Source organism: Haemaphysalis longicornis, unplaced genomic scaffold (assembly GCF_048455015.1).
Source record: "Haemaphysalis longicornis isolate Haplotype H1 unplaced genomic scaffold, Haemaphysalis longicornis Haplotype H1 scaffold_1, whole genome shotgun sequence".
Classification (NCBI taxonomy): domain Eukaryota; kingdom Metazoa; phylum Arthropoda; class Arachnida; order Ixodida; family Ixodidae; genus Haemaphysalis; species Haemaphysalis longicornis.
The window spans coordinates 410,159,597-410,175,437 of NW_027526203.1; the positions used below are offsets into that span (position 1 = coordinate 410,159,597).

General features: G+C 46.0%; 1 protein-coding gene across 4 annotated transcripts in view; it reads right to left on the reverse strand.

Annotated features, from left to right (window-relative positions):
• The window catches only part of LOC144155484 (uncharacterized), a 234,114-nt gene extending 222,470 nt beyond the window's left edge, over nt 1-11,644 (reverse strand). For all 4 annotated transcript variants that reach the window (XM_077686955.1, XM_077686957.1, XM_077686959.1 and 1 more), the window contains exon 1: nt 11,366-11,644. In XM_077686955.1, the coding sequence (XP_077543081.1) occupies nt 11,366-11,385 (20 nt within the window). In that variant the 5' untranslated portion in view covers nt 11,386-11,644. The remainder of the gene's footprint in view (nt 1-11,365) is intronic.
• Nucleotides 11,645-15,841: the final 4,197 nt, after the last annotated feature.

A 15,841-nucleotide genomic window follows, 5' to 3' on the forward strand; every position in this document is an offset into this window, starting at 1 on the left:
TTTTAAACGATGCTAACGTATACAAAGAAAATTCAGGACGCTCCACGAAGTGCACCAGCATGCCACTTTGAGAAATAATCTGGGGATGCTTGTAAATACTTTTAAAAGTACAATTTATTTAGTATAATCTCCAAATTAGACATTAAAAAGATGCATTTGCAATAATCCTTCATTATTGTTCTGCATTCATGGCTTATTTTCAACACAAAAAAATAGGGTGGTGCACTACTGACAATTGCCCAGCGGTTGTTTCGATCCCAGTGGATCAACACGTTTCTGTTTATAGACAAGATATCCAAAGGGAAGATAAGATGGCACTTTACAGCGACTATATTTTAAGCCGCTTCAAGTTCGAGATAAACCGACGGAGGGTCTAAGTGCTGCAGTCAGGGCGCATTCTGCGAAATTTCGCCCAACGCTCAATTTATAACTTCGAAAAGAACCTAACGCCCAGGCAAGCGCCCGAGAAGGTTCTTACTGCTTAGATCTCCTTGAAATGGGCTTATTGCCGCCGGCCTTCAGGATTGAAGCACACTAGGCGTTCCATTGTCATCAAAATTCAACTCAAGCGTAAGTACAGCCTGTCTCTTTCTCGGTCGAGCACCGCTCTTGAAGGAAAAAAGAAGGTAGTCAATACATTGTTTTTGTATATCATGCATACTACTCAATTCAAAGCAGTAAACTGATTCCGAGCTTTTATGCACTTTCTATGTGGTAGTTTCGAGTGCGGAGCAATTTCCTTTCGTCTTTTGGGGTGCGTGTTCATCGCAGCAAAAAAAAAATAACAGCTGTGCTGCCGGCTTCCAGCAGCAATGTTTAAGCTTGCGACACGCTGAATTTATGCAGGGGTGGGCAGCAGCTGCCTTCACTTCCTTCAGTTTCCAACGAGAGCTGTCGTTCTTCCTCGTGCGTGGGACCGCGGCGACCGCAAACGCGCATTTTTAAATCCATAGCTTGTTTTTATTATTCGTCATGGCGTATAAATTTGCAGAACTGACGTCAACGAATGCATTTCCCGCCGCTATAACGGCGTTTTCATAAAGGAAAATAAGGGTTTTATATTTCTCATCAGGGATGCAGGAGCGGTTGCTCTCCGAGACGTCTCAGCGACGTTGCGGCACAACAGGTATCTCTCACTCTTGGTAACGAACTGACGTTCTCTCAGTGCCCTAAAGCACGTACGCGAGATGGAGGACGTTGGGCGTATGTTTCTTGTTGTTGCTCAGCCACTCTAGGTGTCAGTGACAATTGAGGCTTCTGAGTGCGATAGTACTTATAGTCCCCGCCCACCTCCTCCATGTCGGGAAGAAACGCTTAGGAAAGGCTCCTAGCCATTCCCGTGCATCGCGAAAAATGGGGCCGAGGTTAGATGGTACTTGACGGCCAACGGGGGGCCACAGCAACAGCTTGGTGCAATCGTTGCTCGCTGGCTTCGCTAAACTGGTAGGAAAAGATGACAGGAGGAGTCTATAAGGGAGAAAGCTGAGGTGTCGAGACTGCAAACTTGAGAGAGGCACACAGTGGTGCTCTTAAAGAGGCTTTACCCGCTTCCTCACTCCTCTCCGCGCCCCACCTCCTCATGTTCCTGTGGCGCTCTGTCGTTGGACTCGCTTCCCTCCTCTCATTGAACTCCTCTTCCCACCTCACGCCGTTCTTCTTCTGGCATTATTGATTAATCCTCTCGTATAATATTCACCGACCAATCATCCAATCAATCAATAAATCAATCAAACAATCGGGTTTATTTATTGTGTCCAGGAACAGCCATGAGACCTTAGTGTTGGTACACGTATGGGTACGATTGCAAAAAGAATAATAATAATAATAATAATAATAATAATAATAATAATAATAATAATAATAATAATAATAATAATAATAATAATAATAATAATAATCAATCAATCAATCATGTATATTTATTGTGCCCAGGAACAGCCGTGAGGCCTTGGTGCTGGCACACAGATGGATACAAGTGAAAAAAAAGGAAAAAAAAGTGAAAGGAAAGAACACTGACAACGTATAAGATAAAACAGTAAAAAAATAACTTTTACAATCTATATTACAAAGTATACCGCACAAACCACTACAACACGTAGATAGCGTATACACTACATGTAATGAACACAAACAAAACTGACAGGGTACAACAGAATTCGTAATTACATCGTACAGATGAAACAGAACATCTGCACACTACAGATAATCGTGTAATGTTATAACAGCAATCCACAAAATGGAAAACAACAAACAAGTCATATAAACAGCATACTATCCATATAGTAAGGCAAGCAGGTAAAAAGAAGTTACTATAACCAGAACAAGATCCATTCAGTATGACGGAGCAAAGAAATATTCCATATAGTTCCATGTAAGAGAATAAGAGGGGGCATATTAGCGAATGAAAATTCTGCAAGTGTCTGAACTGAACTGATTGAGGGAGCTGTTAAAAAATATCTACGGCTGCAGAGTAGAAGTTACACGTGCTCTACAGCCTGAACAGCGGGCAATGTCGGTTACAGGAGCTGAGAGTACGAAAAGGATGACATTTTCTTGTGGTTTTAAGAGGCACTGTTAGTTGGAGCTCAGAAAGAAGTTCCGCACTGCTAATTTGTCCATGTATGAGCTTAAAAAGAAATAAGAGGTCAGCTGTATCGCGCCTAGCCTTTAGATCAGGCAGCACCTGCAAGTACCGTGGTGCGGAGTCAAGACGGTGATACTCGCGAGGGAAGCGATGTCTAAGTATGGACAGCAGCTTATTCTGCACTTTATCAATGGCCCCGCTGTTAGATTTGCATGTGCCATTCCAGACAACCGAGGCATATTCCAGCACGGGAGGACAGACAGTGGAGTACAGTTTCAGGAAGGACTTTGCACTACGGAATTCTCTAGACATCCGGCAGATTATGCCCAAGCGGCGGAGAGCTCGCTGTTTCATGGATCTAACATGCGGTGTAAAAGTCAGCTGGTTATCAAAGAGCACGCCAAGATCAGTTGTAGTCGATATTCAAGGCGAAGTAACATCATGAACTGAGTAGTGATAAAGCAGGCAGTCTGTTTTACGCGTGTACGAAAACACTTTGGTTTTCGCTGCGTTCACTATCAGTTCGTTCTCTTTACACCAGAGTGTAAATGCATCCACGTCTCTTTGGAAATGCCCGCAGTCGCTAAGACACAAAACTTTCTTGAAAAGCTTGATGTCATCAGCATAAATTAAAAAATAAGAATGCCTTATAGCAGCGTAAACATCATTGACAAATAAAGAAAACAAAAGAGGGCCTAGAACAGACCCCTGTGGCACACCACTTGAAACGCAGTAACGATAGGATTGCTGGCCGTTAACATTTACGTAGCAGGTGCGCCCACGCAAGTAACTAATTAGGAGGTCAAGAATCGAATTATCTATGTTCAGGAGTGACAGTTTAGAAATTAACAATGGGTGACTGACCACATCAAAAGCCTTGCTCAGGTCAAAGTACACAGTATCGAGCTGCCTCCTATGATGAACCGCTTCGGACGCTCGCTGCATGAAAGAAACGAGGTTAGTGGTTGTGGAACGTCCGGACATAAATTCGTGCTGTTCAGAAACTAGTATGCCCTTAACACTGGAAGTTAAAACATCGTGCGACACAGTCTCAAAAAGCTTAGACGCCGCACACAGAAGCGAAATAGGCCGATAGTTTCTAGCACTATCTTTGGCACCAGTTTTGAAAACAGGGACCAAGCGTGCTAACTTCCAGGCTGCTGGAAAAGTAGCAGATTGAATTGAATTATTAAATATAGCGGTTAGTATAGGAATCAGAAGCTCCCCATAGGTTTTTTAATATTGCGGGAGCAATGCCGTCAGGACCACAGGAAAATGACGATTTGAGGCGCTTCAGGGCTTTCCGAACGTCGTCCTCACTTATTCTGGGAACGCAGAATTTAAACGACGCAGAGGAAGAGTTGGACACAATGTTAACTTCACTCTTTGGAAATACAGAGCTGAAATGATCCGCAAAGGCATTAGCAACATCTTCAATCGGGTTTCCATTGTCATCTAGAAGGTTAACGATTTCGGCAACCTTGCCAGCAGATCGAGAGCGAACATACTGCCAGAAACTTTTCTGGTCGCGCGTAGTGCTGATTTCTACCTTGGATATGTAGTCTGACCGATCGCGATCATACAGCTCTTTACACAGGGCTCTGAAATACTTAAATTCCTTTTTCCAAGTTTCGGATTGCGTCCCGCGAATTTTCTTGTGAGCAAGGGCTTTACATTTTAAAGCCTTTCGCAGTTCCGCAGAAAACCAGTTCGGAAATTTAGATTTCTTTCCGGACGTAACATGTGCATTCCTTGCTGAATAATTGTAGGAAGTTTCTCGACTTGGTCATCAACAGAGGGAAGTTTGACGAGGAGAGACCAGTCAGTGTTACATAAGTAGTTGTAAAAAGCAACGTAATCTCCAGCAGCATAATTGTACGTTGGATGTGCAGAATGGCCGGAGCATCTCGATTGCCCCGACACATACGGCAGTGAGATATGAAGGACAGGATGAAATTTGTCGGAATAATAATAATAATAATAATAATCAATCAATCAATCAATCAATCATGTATATTTATTGTGCCCAGGAACAGCCGTGAGGCCTTGGTGCTGGTACACAGATGGATACAGGTAAAAAAAAAAGGAAAACAAAAATTGCAAGGAAAGAACACTTTGACAGCGTATAAAATAAAAGAGTAGAAAAAATAATAATAATAATAATAATAATAATAATAATAATTTATTTGTGTGCCGAGGAACATCCGGGGAATTTTTGTGCAAGCGCACGGAAACAAAAACACACGAGACATGATGTACATATCTCACAAAAAATAATATAAGGGGATACTAGTGGTTACACGCAAAGAAAGCTCCACATTTCGAAATAAGAAACACAAACACACACTTACACGCACTCACTCATACACACACACACACACACACACACACACACAAGCAATACCTAGCAGTGACTCAAGTAATAATGGTATTCCAGCGCCAGTGCAACCACTCGAAGAGAACTATACAAATATAATATTTTAAAGTTGTGCTAAAGCGGAATGGTCTAAATGTGGCACTCGGGAGACCAGCAGCGCTAAGAGAACATATATACATAGACGAGATAATCAGAAAAGTAAATAAAGAAAAAAAGACCGAAAGAATGGCTTTGGTCATGTTCCCTGCCGAAGGGACAACGTGGGCGTAAATCATAGATCATGAAGACAGGGATAAAAAGAAAGTGGACAGCTATGCCAAGATAAACTCACAGACATGTTTGCGAAACAGAGTCGTGCAATCATTAAATATATCCAGGTAACCAGAGTACTGTATGTACGTGCACTGCAATGGAAACATATCGCACAAGTCATGTAAACATTTGGGATTGTAAAAGGTATGTTTTCTGGTCAACTTTTGCAGCACGTGTAGAGGAACGTGTTGTATCAGCTCACCGCGCGACACTGTGCCGTTGATGATAATAATAATGGTAATAATAGTAATGGTATAACTTAATAATTGTAAAAATAATAATTGCCAGCCTGATAATTTTCTTAATAGAATGCTTTGTTGGGCAAGTTGGTTCATAACTTCAAAAAATTAAAAGAGAGCAATGGACGAAGACAGAGAAACACCGTAGACTGAACGAGCGCTCCACTGCAGAAAGAAGGTTATTAAGGTTATTAAGCGCTGATATCTCGGGCCGTCAGAACCCATTCATTGCTCGCGAATTTTCCCTCCTTCAATTTTTACGCCTCCCGGTACCTCTAGTATCTAGGACATACCCCTAATTATTATTATGCTAAGCTACAATCTGGCATTGCCGGAGGTTAGGACCTATTTGTGCAAGTAACCCCAACCTGCCTCGAACGTCCAACTATTCCGGCTCAGCGCATTCAGGTTTACTACCATGGCCGCGATGCAAGCCCTGAAAGGAAACTGGGCACTCTTTCTTCGGTGCCCGTTCGTGACTTCGGCTGCATGCACGAATGAATTTACAGAACGTTGTCACCTGCGCATGAAGAAGGGCGTGTAATTGGACTTTCGGCGGAATTGGGGCGAATAGCCTAACCTTGCGTTCATCACGTTGACGAAGCAAACAAATAAAACCAGGCGTTTACGGCGGCTGCTTTTCCGTGGCCGTACTCCTATTTTTCGTGTCCTTGTACCAAAAAAAAAAAAAAGACAACTGCAACAAGGCTTCTCTGTTTCTTCGTTTGATCATTTACGTTTTATGAGCTTCCGGCTTTCCTAGGATTACAAAAAAAATAATGTCTTTGGACTTCAGTGGCATCCTTCAAGAAGAACGAAAGAAGGTCCATACCCGCTCGTAACAAACTTTGTATTTCAAAGATCACGGAAGTATTTTTGTCTTAGCCTTACCATCCCGACAGTAAACGAAACAACAAACTCCAAAGCGTGATATTTTGTATGCCGAACAAACTAATTATTCACGAGGCACCTTTCTTAGCAAGACACTTGCTTCTAAAGAGAAAAAGAAAGAAGAACTTGTCTCACAGCATTCAGTAACATCAAGCTGCAGGCAAAACCACCTGCAGGTATGGCAACGATTGCTCATGCGTTCAACTAGCAAAGCGCTTGTGTTAAAATGTAGCATTGCCAAAGCACATCTCGTAACACAAAAATTCTCACGAAGCTCATCGAAGGTCTTTGCGAATTGCCAACGTCTGCGCCAGTAACAGGGCAAACCTGCGATTATCAGACTCGATTGCATTCCTCCCTAAAAGTTCTGAAATTTAGTCATCCTTGTCCTAGCGAGTAGTGCACAGATCGGAAAGCTTTCGGCAAAGACATGAAAGCAGAATAAAATGGCGAGTCAACAGTGCAGCAAAACTAAATGCTTACGCGAATTTGGCGTTAAAAATCAAGTTTGTGGTTAACGCGACGAACTTGAAACACCTAACTCCGAAGAGTCTTGCAGGTGAGGCTATGTTCACGGCCCTCGGGGATCTTTTCAATCTCGCCGGCGTCAAAACTGCGGCCGCCGAGGCCTGAAATCGAACAATGGAACCTGTGCCGAGCAGCGGCATAAACAGCGCATTAAAAGAGACCGGCAGCTAACGCGGTGGTGTTCGTCTTTCCATGATTTCTTGTGGGCCTTGTTGGGGGCTATGTTCTACTTTGTGTGCATTAAGCGCGTTTCAACAGAGCGGTGACAATGGAAATAGGATGAGATTCGTGCCGACGCGTGGTGATAGTACTGACTTCACGAACTAGTTAGGCACTCGTGCTTGATTGAAAACTAATGTGCCCTTCCTCCCCTCTTTCCCCTCCGACGGTGCAGTCGCTGACCGACGCGATGGCTTTTCTTGTAGTGATATTTCAGCATTCTGTTTCTTTGTTCCTGTCGTAATCGAAATGTCCCGCCTACAAACTGCATTGTAGTGCGGACCAGACAGGCGTTCTGCCTCGACGTTTCTTTTTCCCGTAGTCTGTAATACCTGTAAGCGGGCTCACATGATGTTTCAATGACAATTAACTGTTCCAGCGTGCCATTACAGTCCTGAGCGAGCTGCGCTTACTTTGGGTCCGGGCTCTATATAAGGCACGATGGGCTCCGTGTTACCCTTAGTTGTGGGTGTGGTTGTATTACACACCTCGGAGGCTCAGTGGCTATGTCACCGTGCTGTTGAGCACAATGCTGTTGAGCACAATCTATCCTGGTCGCGGTGTTCTTTTCTTGGGCGTTCGGTCCTTTTTCTTTTCTGGTGGAAGCGAGAAACTGAATCCTCCGCGTGGCGATATTTTGGCGCACGTTTAAGATCCCCAGGTGGTCTAGTAGGTTACTCGGTAGCCCTCCACCATGGCGTGTCTCACATTCCGGTGGTAGCTGCGGCGCATAAAGCCCCCCACCCCCCATTCCCCTCCAAAATTGTCGGGCATTACACAGCCTAGAGCCAATAATGGTGCAGCTGGGTAAATTTGTTGCAACATTCGTTGTGACTACATTGTTTGGGGCTACATTAGTCAGTCTTCACGTAGCCACATATAGCCAAAATGTGGCGATGTTGTGGCTAAATTAGCGCGTCCTCATTTCATGATTCAACAGAAGCCTAGAAAAACAGGTTATACAATTTAATGCAGCCTCAGCTTATGATAAAGATCGCAAAAAGCCGCAACTACAAGCGCCCTTCCCAACCGCCTCCTCAACTATGGCAGTGACGTCACATTAGTTTGTAATGCGGTTTGATGGTACAGAAGTTCTCGTAATTCATATGCCCACCTATTTGATGGCTGGTATGGTTTTTTGTTTAATCAGAAACCGTTTGCACAGAGATAACCTGGTCGCAATCCGTTCGATGCCACCCTGCGGACTGGCGAACGCGACTTAACAGCCGACGTCGCCTATTTGGTAAGAATGCCGACGCGAGGAAAACGGCTCTTTCTAACGCACTTGTCTTGAACAAGAATGAGCGTATTTCGAGCGAGAAAGGATAACGTACGGTAAAGAACATAAACTCAACCCAGATCATTACGATTAAACAATGTTCCCAACTGTCTTCAGAGTATCAGCTATAATGGGACAAGCCAATAAAGATCGCGATCGACTTATGCAGTAAAGACCTGAGATTCCTCGCTGCCTCTTAGTAGAAAATGGTGCACTCGGCGAAATTAATCTCAGGCTAGACGGCACGCGGAAATTTCGGCACTTATTAAAAATAGCTCATGTCTCGCTCAAGAGGCTGGACAGTTGCCATTTTCTTTTTCTGCGCACGTCCGCCATATAGCAAGAAGAGAAGTGTGCAATGCTTGTGCACACACTCTGGGAGACAGAAAGCAACGAAAGAGGCTAGTTTGCATTGCGTGTTTCTAGGATAAAAGAGCTAAGTTTGTGTAGTATGGTTGATATTAGCGCTCCGTACACTGCCCTTGAAGTAGTCTATAGTCGTGCACGCAATTTTTATGTTTTGTTTTTTACCTGGCAAACTTGGCGCTTTTTCTGGAAACTTCTCCAGAGTTGCAAATCAAAGTCTCTGAGCTTCATTTGATTTTTTCTGATTATTTTTGTACGCAAAAAGAAAAAGGAGAATGCGCTTTTTACGTCTAATGAGTTCAGGTAGCGGGGCGAAGAAATATCCTGCGCTTTCCCGGCCACCGCTAAGGTTGAGGAGGCAGTGCAAGAACAGAGGAAATACCTGGGGACCGACTATTCTTCAAATGACCCAGAACACGATAACGAAACGCCGCACTGATTCATAAGTAGAAAATGTCTCTTTCAGCTTTTCACGAGGTAACTTTTCCCTGGTAGCTCTGGGAACAGCGAGGCATTTCCATTCCCCCACTCATCACGGTGTATTTCGCTTACTTTCTGTCCGGGCGCGCCCGCTTTCCTAATTGCTGATGCTGTTGCGAGCCGCGTCAAATCGGGGCGCCTGCAAAGCAATCCGGGCACGCACACGTCGTACGCACCGTTGAACAGGCGGCGGGCGCAACAGCGCGTTGACCTTGACACTTTCGAAAGACTCGATTCGCACGGCGCGTCATTAGCGCGCGGCATTCGCGCCGGGGCGGGGCACGTGCGCATGCAACGCCAGGAGGCGTCGGAGCGAGCGAAGGTGCAGAGCGCCGTTATCGGCCGCCTTGGCCGCACCGCTAAGCCGATCCGCGACCGAGGCCGAACAGTATACTTAAAGAAACGGCGCCGGGGCCCAGGCAGGTTAATCGGATCAGCTCGAAACGACCACTTGGATGGCTTCACGGGGCGCCTAGAATGGCATCTTGTCTAACCCAATTAGGCGAAATCACGCGCACGCAGACGAGCGCATGGGAGGGGAAAAAGTGGTCAGCGAGGCCGCTGTGGTCGCCACTTTTCCGTCGAACCGTGAACAGCGGGCCGACTACAGTCCTTCCTTCAGACTATGCCGCCCTTCGGTTTTCGCTCGCTCCTGTGGATTTGCTTTGCACGTTAACGCTAACCTCTTGAAATTGTCCTACTTAAGCTCGCATTCGTTACCTGGTTGCTCCTTTTTTTTTCGCGGTATATTTTTAATACGTACCAAAATTGAAGTTTCCCTTAACCGGACTGTGTATTCGTGGGTTTACGAAATAACCAGTTAAGTACCATCCAGCGCAGCATTTTTCGGGGCAGGCATTGTACGTGATTGCGAAATGTTTCTAGGAGAGTGCGCGAAAGCAGGGTACGTGGAACTCCGAATCATAATTTCAGGCCGTTATTTTCCGCTCGATGCATTTAAATCCATTCTCATTCACGACTCTTCCCTCACGGCAGAATGGGGCACGACGAGCGCGCAAGTTGCTCGACATTCTTGCATTTCGCAAACTCAGTACGACCACTTATTGCATTAAAATTGCAAATTTGTAGCATGATTTGTTCTTCAGAGCGCAGCAGCATTCGAGCGTTGAGGGGTAGATGTTATGTTCGCCCCCATAACCTACGACTGTATTGTTGGTACCCACTTTCTTAAAAGGCATCGCTAGGAGTTACTGCAAACACCGAAGCTGAAGCATAAAGCTTCGTGTCAGTCGTTTGGACTCTATCACGCAGCAGGATTCGAAACAGGCTGTTCAGAAATCGAAACGTCAAGCGAGCGTTTAAAAGGCCATGATGCATATAAAACATGGGCACGAAGTTAAAGCATACGTTACAACATTGCAACAAACCAACGCGATGCTCATGAGAGGTTTCAGGCTATCTAGGCGAACTCAGACAGCCAAAATAACTGAGGAAGAGCTGAACTGCTGCGAAGCTTTCATTCCTTCCACGCGTGAATGATACAATGCTTTGTAACTGTCCCCTCAGCTGTGGAACTACAGAGAGCAGTGCTCTCAGCAACCGTCCGGTCAAGAACGATTGCAATGAGGACCATCAACACTGCGTGGTTTCTGTGCGAACTAAAATTTGGAATGAGTTCAATAGAGCTGAAAAGCATAATTAAGCACGGGCCCACCACTGCCACCTGAGCAGTGTTCTGTGCAGAAAGTACGCGCGCTACATCACACGGCGCGCGCAAGCAGCACGCTATTTCGCAATACACCGCTGTCTTACAGCAAAGCAGCTACTCAAAATGAGTCTCGTTTCTCCCTGCCGGCAGTGTTGTGCCCTTGTGACAGCACTAGCAGAGAGCGGAACGCGGCGCGCACTCTTCGGGCAACTACAGCGGCTACGCCTTTCGGCTCGCCCGGGACACGTGCCGGGGCGACTTGTGGCGACGGGGACTGACCAACCGAGGAGTGCCCGGCGTGCGGCGAGAATGCTTTTCCCGCTTGAGAAGGGGCTTCTCATGCGGGGAACGCAGTGATGGCCCATTCCCCCGCCGCTGACAACAGCGAAAGAGGCCTTCGTCAAAGGTGCTCTCGGCTTACCCAGAGCAGGAGACGGACATGTTGCTGCTGCTGCTGCGACGCGGTGCTCGGCCGCGCACCCGCGGCCCGCTTCGCCACTGAGGCAGTCTCTCTCAGCCCCGCCAACCTGCCCCGCTGCATAACCCAGACCCGGGGGCAACTTCGCAATCGATTAGAGCCGCCGTGGTGAAAAATAAGAGGGGCGAACGCGGCGGCAGCCTGCTTCTTCTTTCGAACAAAAGGAGGACGACGCGGAACTTAAACCACCGAGGGAGAGCGTCGTCCGCACCCGACTAAATTGGCAGACGGACTGGGAGAGAAGCGGCGATCGTCTGCTGCTGAGAGAGCTGCGTTGTCGTCGCCATGGCGACCAACATCCGGGCCCTTTCCTTCTGCTTTTTTTCCTCCGCCCGCACGTCACCCTGGCAACAGGCGGTTGGCAGCTCAGCTGGCCCCAAGACAGTAGCCATGGCGACAGGCACGCCTTGAGACTTGTTGGTTTGATGTCACGGGCGCGCCTTCTTCGCTCGGCGGTTTGAAATGCGGCTTGGTCGGTGCACCCGGCCAGCTTAGCACGTCCAAGTGCGCGAATACAAGCATGTCAGTAAATGGATATATGAATCATACCGAGAAGCTGTCCGAACTTTCACGCCCATTGTGCTGTGTCACCTTGCGTCGAAATATGAAGGATACCACGTGGTTCATATTGCTAAAAATGAGCCCCATTCGTGGATGAATCTGTACACCAGCAGAACATTTTAACGGCAAGCCTCTATAAAACGCGCAATTATCTGATTATGCACTCCTTGTGTTGCGTAATTTTTTTTTTCATAGGGCATACAATTTAGCAGTTGACACTCAGCGACATGCACATATGTGTGGAATATGTTTTGCTGGGCACACTGTTTCAGTCTGGTTGTATATGACTTATTCGTCCTGAACGTCATCTAAGAAGTCCGCAATATCTTTGATACGAAAAAGCTCTATGTCTTATGAATTCAACGCCGTAAAACGACATGTTGGAAAAAATGGCAGGGGCATTTCAGAGTGTGTCGGAACCTTTAAGCCACAACGTAGGATTCCCTACAGCAAATATTATATTTTATAATTTTTAAGCGCCACATGTCTTATCGAGCAGACAGATAGCTTCATACATAAACTTTGTTTTCGGAGCTTATTTATTTCCACTTCAAAACAGCCGTATTTTTTCGTGGCATAATCAAGGTATTGCACACACACCAAACCTCTCTTTCAGTAATTAAACATTATGCCACTAAATTCTTTCATTGATTATAAAGATATGATAATGAAGCATAAGTGTACTGAAGACAACTATCCCTTGTGTCTATACCATAAAAATGCAGTGCATTCAGTGCTGGTTTGGGTAATTTTCCTAACGCTCACACCAAATAAATATTTGTGCTAATCGACGAATCGTTATGGCCCCCACAATTCTGAAGAACTAACCTCAGCTTTAAAAAAATGAATAACAATTGGGGTTCCGTCTTGGAAAAATGTTATACCATAATCATTTCTAACACTGAAACGCACCCTAGCTGTTCACGGTGTAGTACCTTGATAATTTTTCTTGCGTGCACTTATTTGTACCATTATGCATTTAATGAACCCCAACTTACGTGCGAGCTAGAAATCAAGGGGGTACCAATTGTTGTGGTATTTGCATGCACCTGCTTTCTTTAACACGATATGAATAAATAAATGAAGCGTTTGTCCCTGCGGAGTTCTGCGCACCTGCTAAACAAAATCATGCAGCCCTCCGTCTAACGATGACGATGGTTGAACGCGAAGCTATCTCGTGATGAATTCTTTGGTTGGGCAATTCCACACTGCGAGTATTAGATACTCTGGAGGTACGCACCACTTTTCTAGAATACCCACAGCAACTCTCGCGTGTGCACTCCGTACGCCTAACATTTGGGTTTGACGTGTCAGGTGCGAATCGGTACCTGCTGCTTGGCGTTCGCTTCGACCATGTCGAAACGGAGCACTCAATAAATAAAAAACAATGGCAGAAATGGAGCAATCGAACAGGCGCCGGCTTCATAACGCAAGGGACCCAGGTTCGACTGCGGCTCCGGGAATCGTTTTTTTTTAAATGCAGAGCATTTCAGTAACTCACGATGTCACCCGCCTTGACGTCCGTAGTCGTAGTCCACGCCGTCGTTGTCCGCACCCCTCCCCCTACACTATATAAAAAAATACTATCCGGCGCCTGGTTTCGATCCCTCGACCTTGCGGGCGGAACGCAACGTACATGGTGCTCTCCCCACAGCGCCACAAAGCCGACACAGAATGGGAGGCTACGGACGCGCCTTATATCCTTGACTCATTCAAACTACGTCAAGAAGCTGCTGATACAACGCATTCACTACCACCAACTCCCCAAACACTAAACGTTAACGCAATACACCCACCCCCTATGCGACGCATTTACTCGAGTCCCCCTCGCGGGGAGATGGGCCCAATTTTTTTACTTCAGGCACGATCATTCGTCATCGTCGTCAGAGAAAGTTGGCTTTCCTGCGGGGCGTACTGGCGTACAACGGCATCAGTGAGGACACTGAAGCCTCGCCTTAAAAGTTGACGCGACACGAAGTTTGTGTTACATTAATATCGCGTAGGCGGAGCACTTACGCGCGCGGTGGACGTGTCGCATCCATGGCTCACCGCTAGGAGCGCTGAAGTCAGCAATGCCCGCAGCGTGCTGTGAAACCGAGTCTTTGTTCGGTTGCCTAAGCGCGGAAATTTTGGTCTGTTTGTCTCTCTTTATGTATGCATGCACGTACATATGTACGCGTGTACGTATGTATGTATGTATGTATGTATGTATGTATGTATGTATGTATGTATGTATGTATGTATGTATGTATGTATGTATGTATGTACGTATCTGTGTACGTATGTACGCATGTATGTATGTGTATGTATGTATGTATGTATGTATGTACGTATGTGTGTATGTATGTACGCATGTATGTGTGTGTATGTAGGTGTGTATGTATGCATGTACGCATGTATGTATGTGTATGTATGTATGTACGCATGTATGTATGTCATCATCATCACCAGCCTATCTACGCCCACTATAGGGCAAAGGCCTATCCCATTAATCTCCCATTATCCCGGTCCTGTGCTAACTGCGACCAATTTATCCCCGTAAACTTCTTGATCTCATCTGCCCATCTAACTTTCTGCCGCTCCCTGCCACGCTTGCCTTCTCTAGGGATCGACTCTGTTACCCTTAATCATCAACGGTTATCATGCCTTCGCATTACATGCCCTGCCCACGTCCATTTCTTCTTAATTTCTACTAATGTGTCCTTAACACGCGTTTGTTCCCTTACCCATTCCGCTCTCTTCTTGTCCCTTAATGTTACACCTATCATCTTCCGCTCCATTGCTCGCTCAGTCGTCCTCAATTTAAGCTGAACCCTCTTAGTGAACCTCCAAGTTTCCGCCCCGTAGGTGAGTACCGGTAAGATGCAGCTGTCATACACTTTCTTCTTCAGGGACAATGGTAGGCTGTCATTCATTACCTGAGAATGCCTGCCGTGTGTGTATGTATGTATGTATGTATGTATGTATGTATGTATGTATGTATGTATGTATGTATGTATGCATGCATGCATGCATGCATGTAAGTATGTATGTATGTATGCATGCATGAATGCATGTATGTATGTATGTATGCATGTATGTATGTATGCATGCCTGTATGCATGCATGCATGCATGTATGTATGTATTGAGAGACGATGGAAAGCGTGACCGATTTATTCGAACACTCGGACGTAAAGCCCAATTAAGTGCTGATGATGATTATGTACAGGTGATGATGATGCCGGGGCCACGAGAGGTAGCACTGATGATAATGTACCGATTACGAGGAAATGTCCGTAACGTGTTGAAGAGCACAGAGTCGTGGTCAGGGTGTCTCACATAATTACCCCTCCCCGGCCGGAAGCGGCCACCTGGCCGCGACTTATTCTTCTGTCCTGCGGTTGAACGGCTTGAGGCGAGATACGTGCACGATTTCAGTACCACGGCGGCCCCGATCTGACGACTGTTCTACTGGCGTCACACGGTAATTAACTGGCAAAGTCTGGTCTGTGATTTTGTATGGACCAAGAAAGCGATGAAGGAATTTTTCGCACAGACCGGGTACACGAACAGGGGTCCATAACAATACTTCATCACCCGGCCGAAATTGAACAGAGCGATGTGCGACGTCGTAGCGAGCTTTGCGTTCTTGTTGTTGACTTTCGGTTCGACTGCGTGCGAGTTCGCGGCAGTGGGCGAGCCGTGAAACGTACTGCTCCCGAGATGACATTTCAGAGGGGACAGGAGCATAGAAGAAAGTTGACTCGAAGGTAATAGAGGGAGAGCGGCCAAAGACTAGGAAGAATAGTGAGTATCCAGTCGTTTTTTGCGTTGCAGTATTGTACGCAAAAGTCACAAATGGCAGGATGGTATCCCA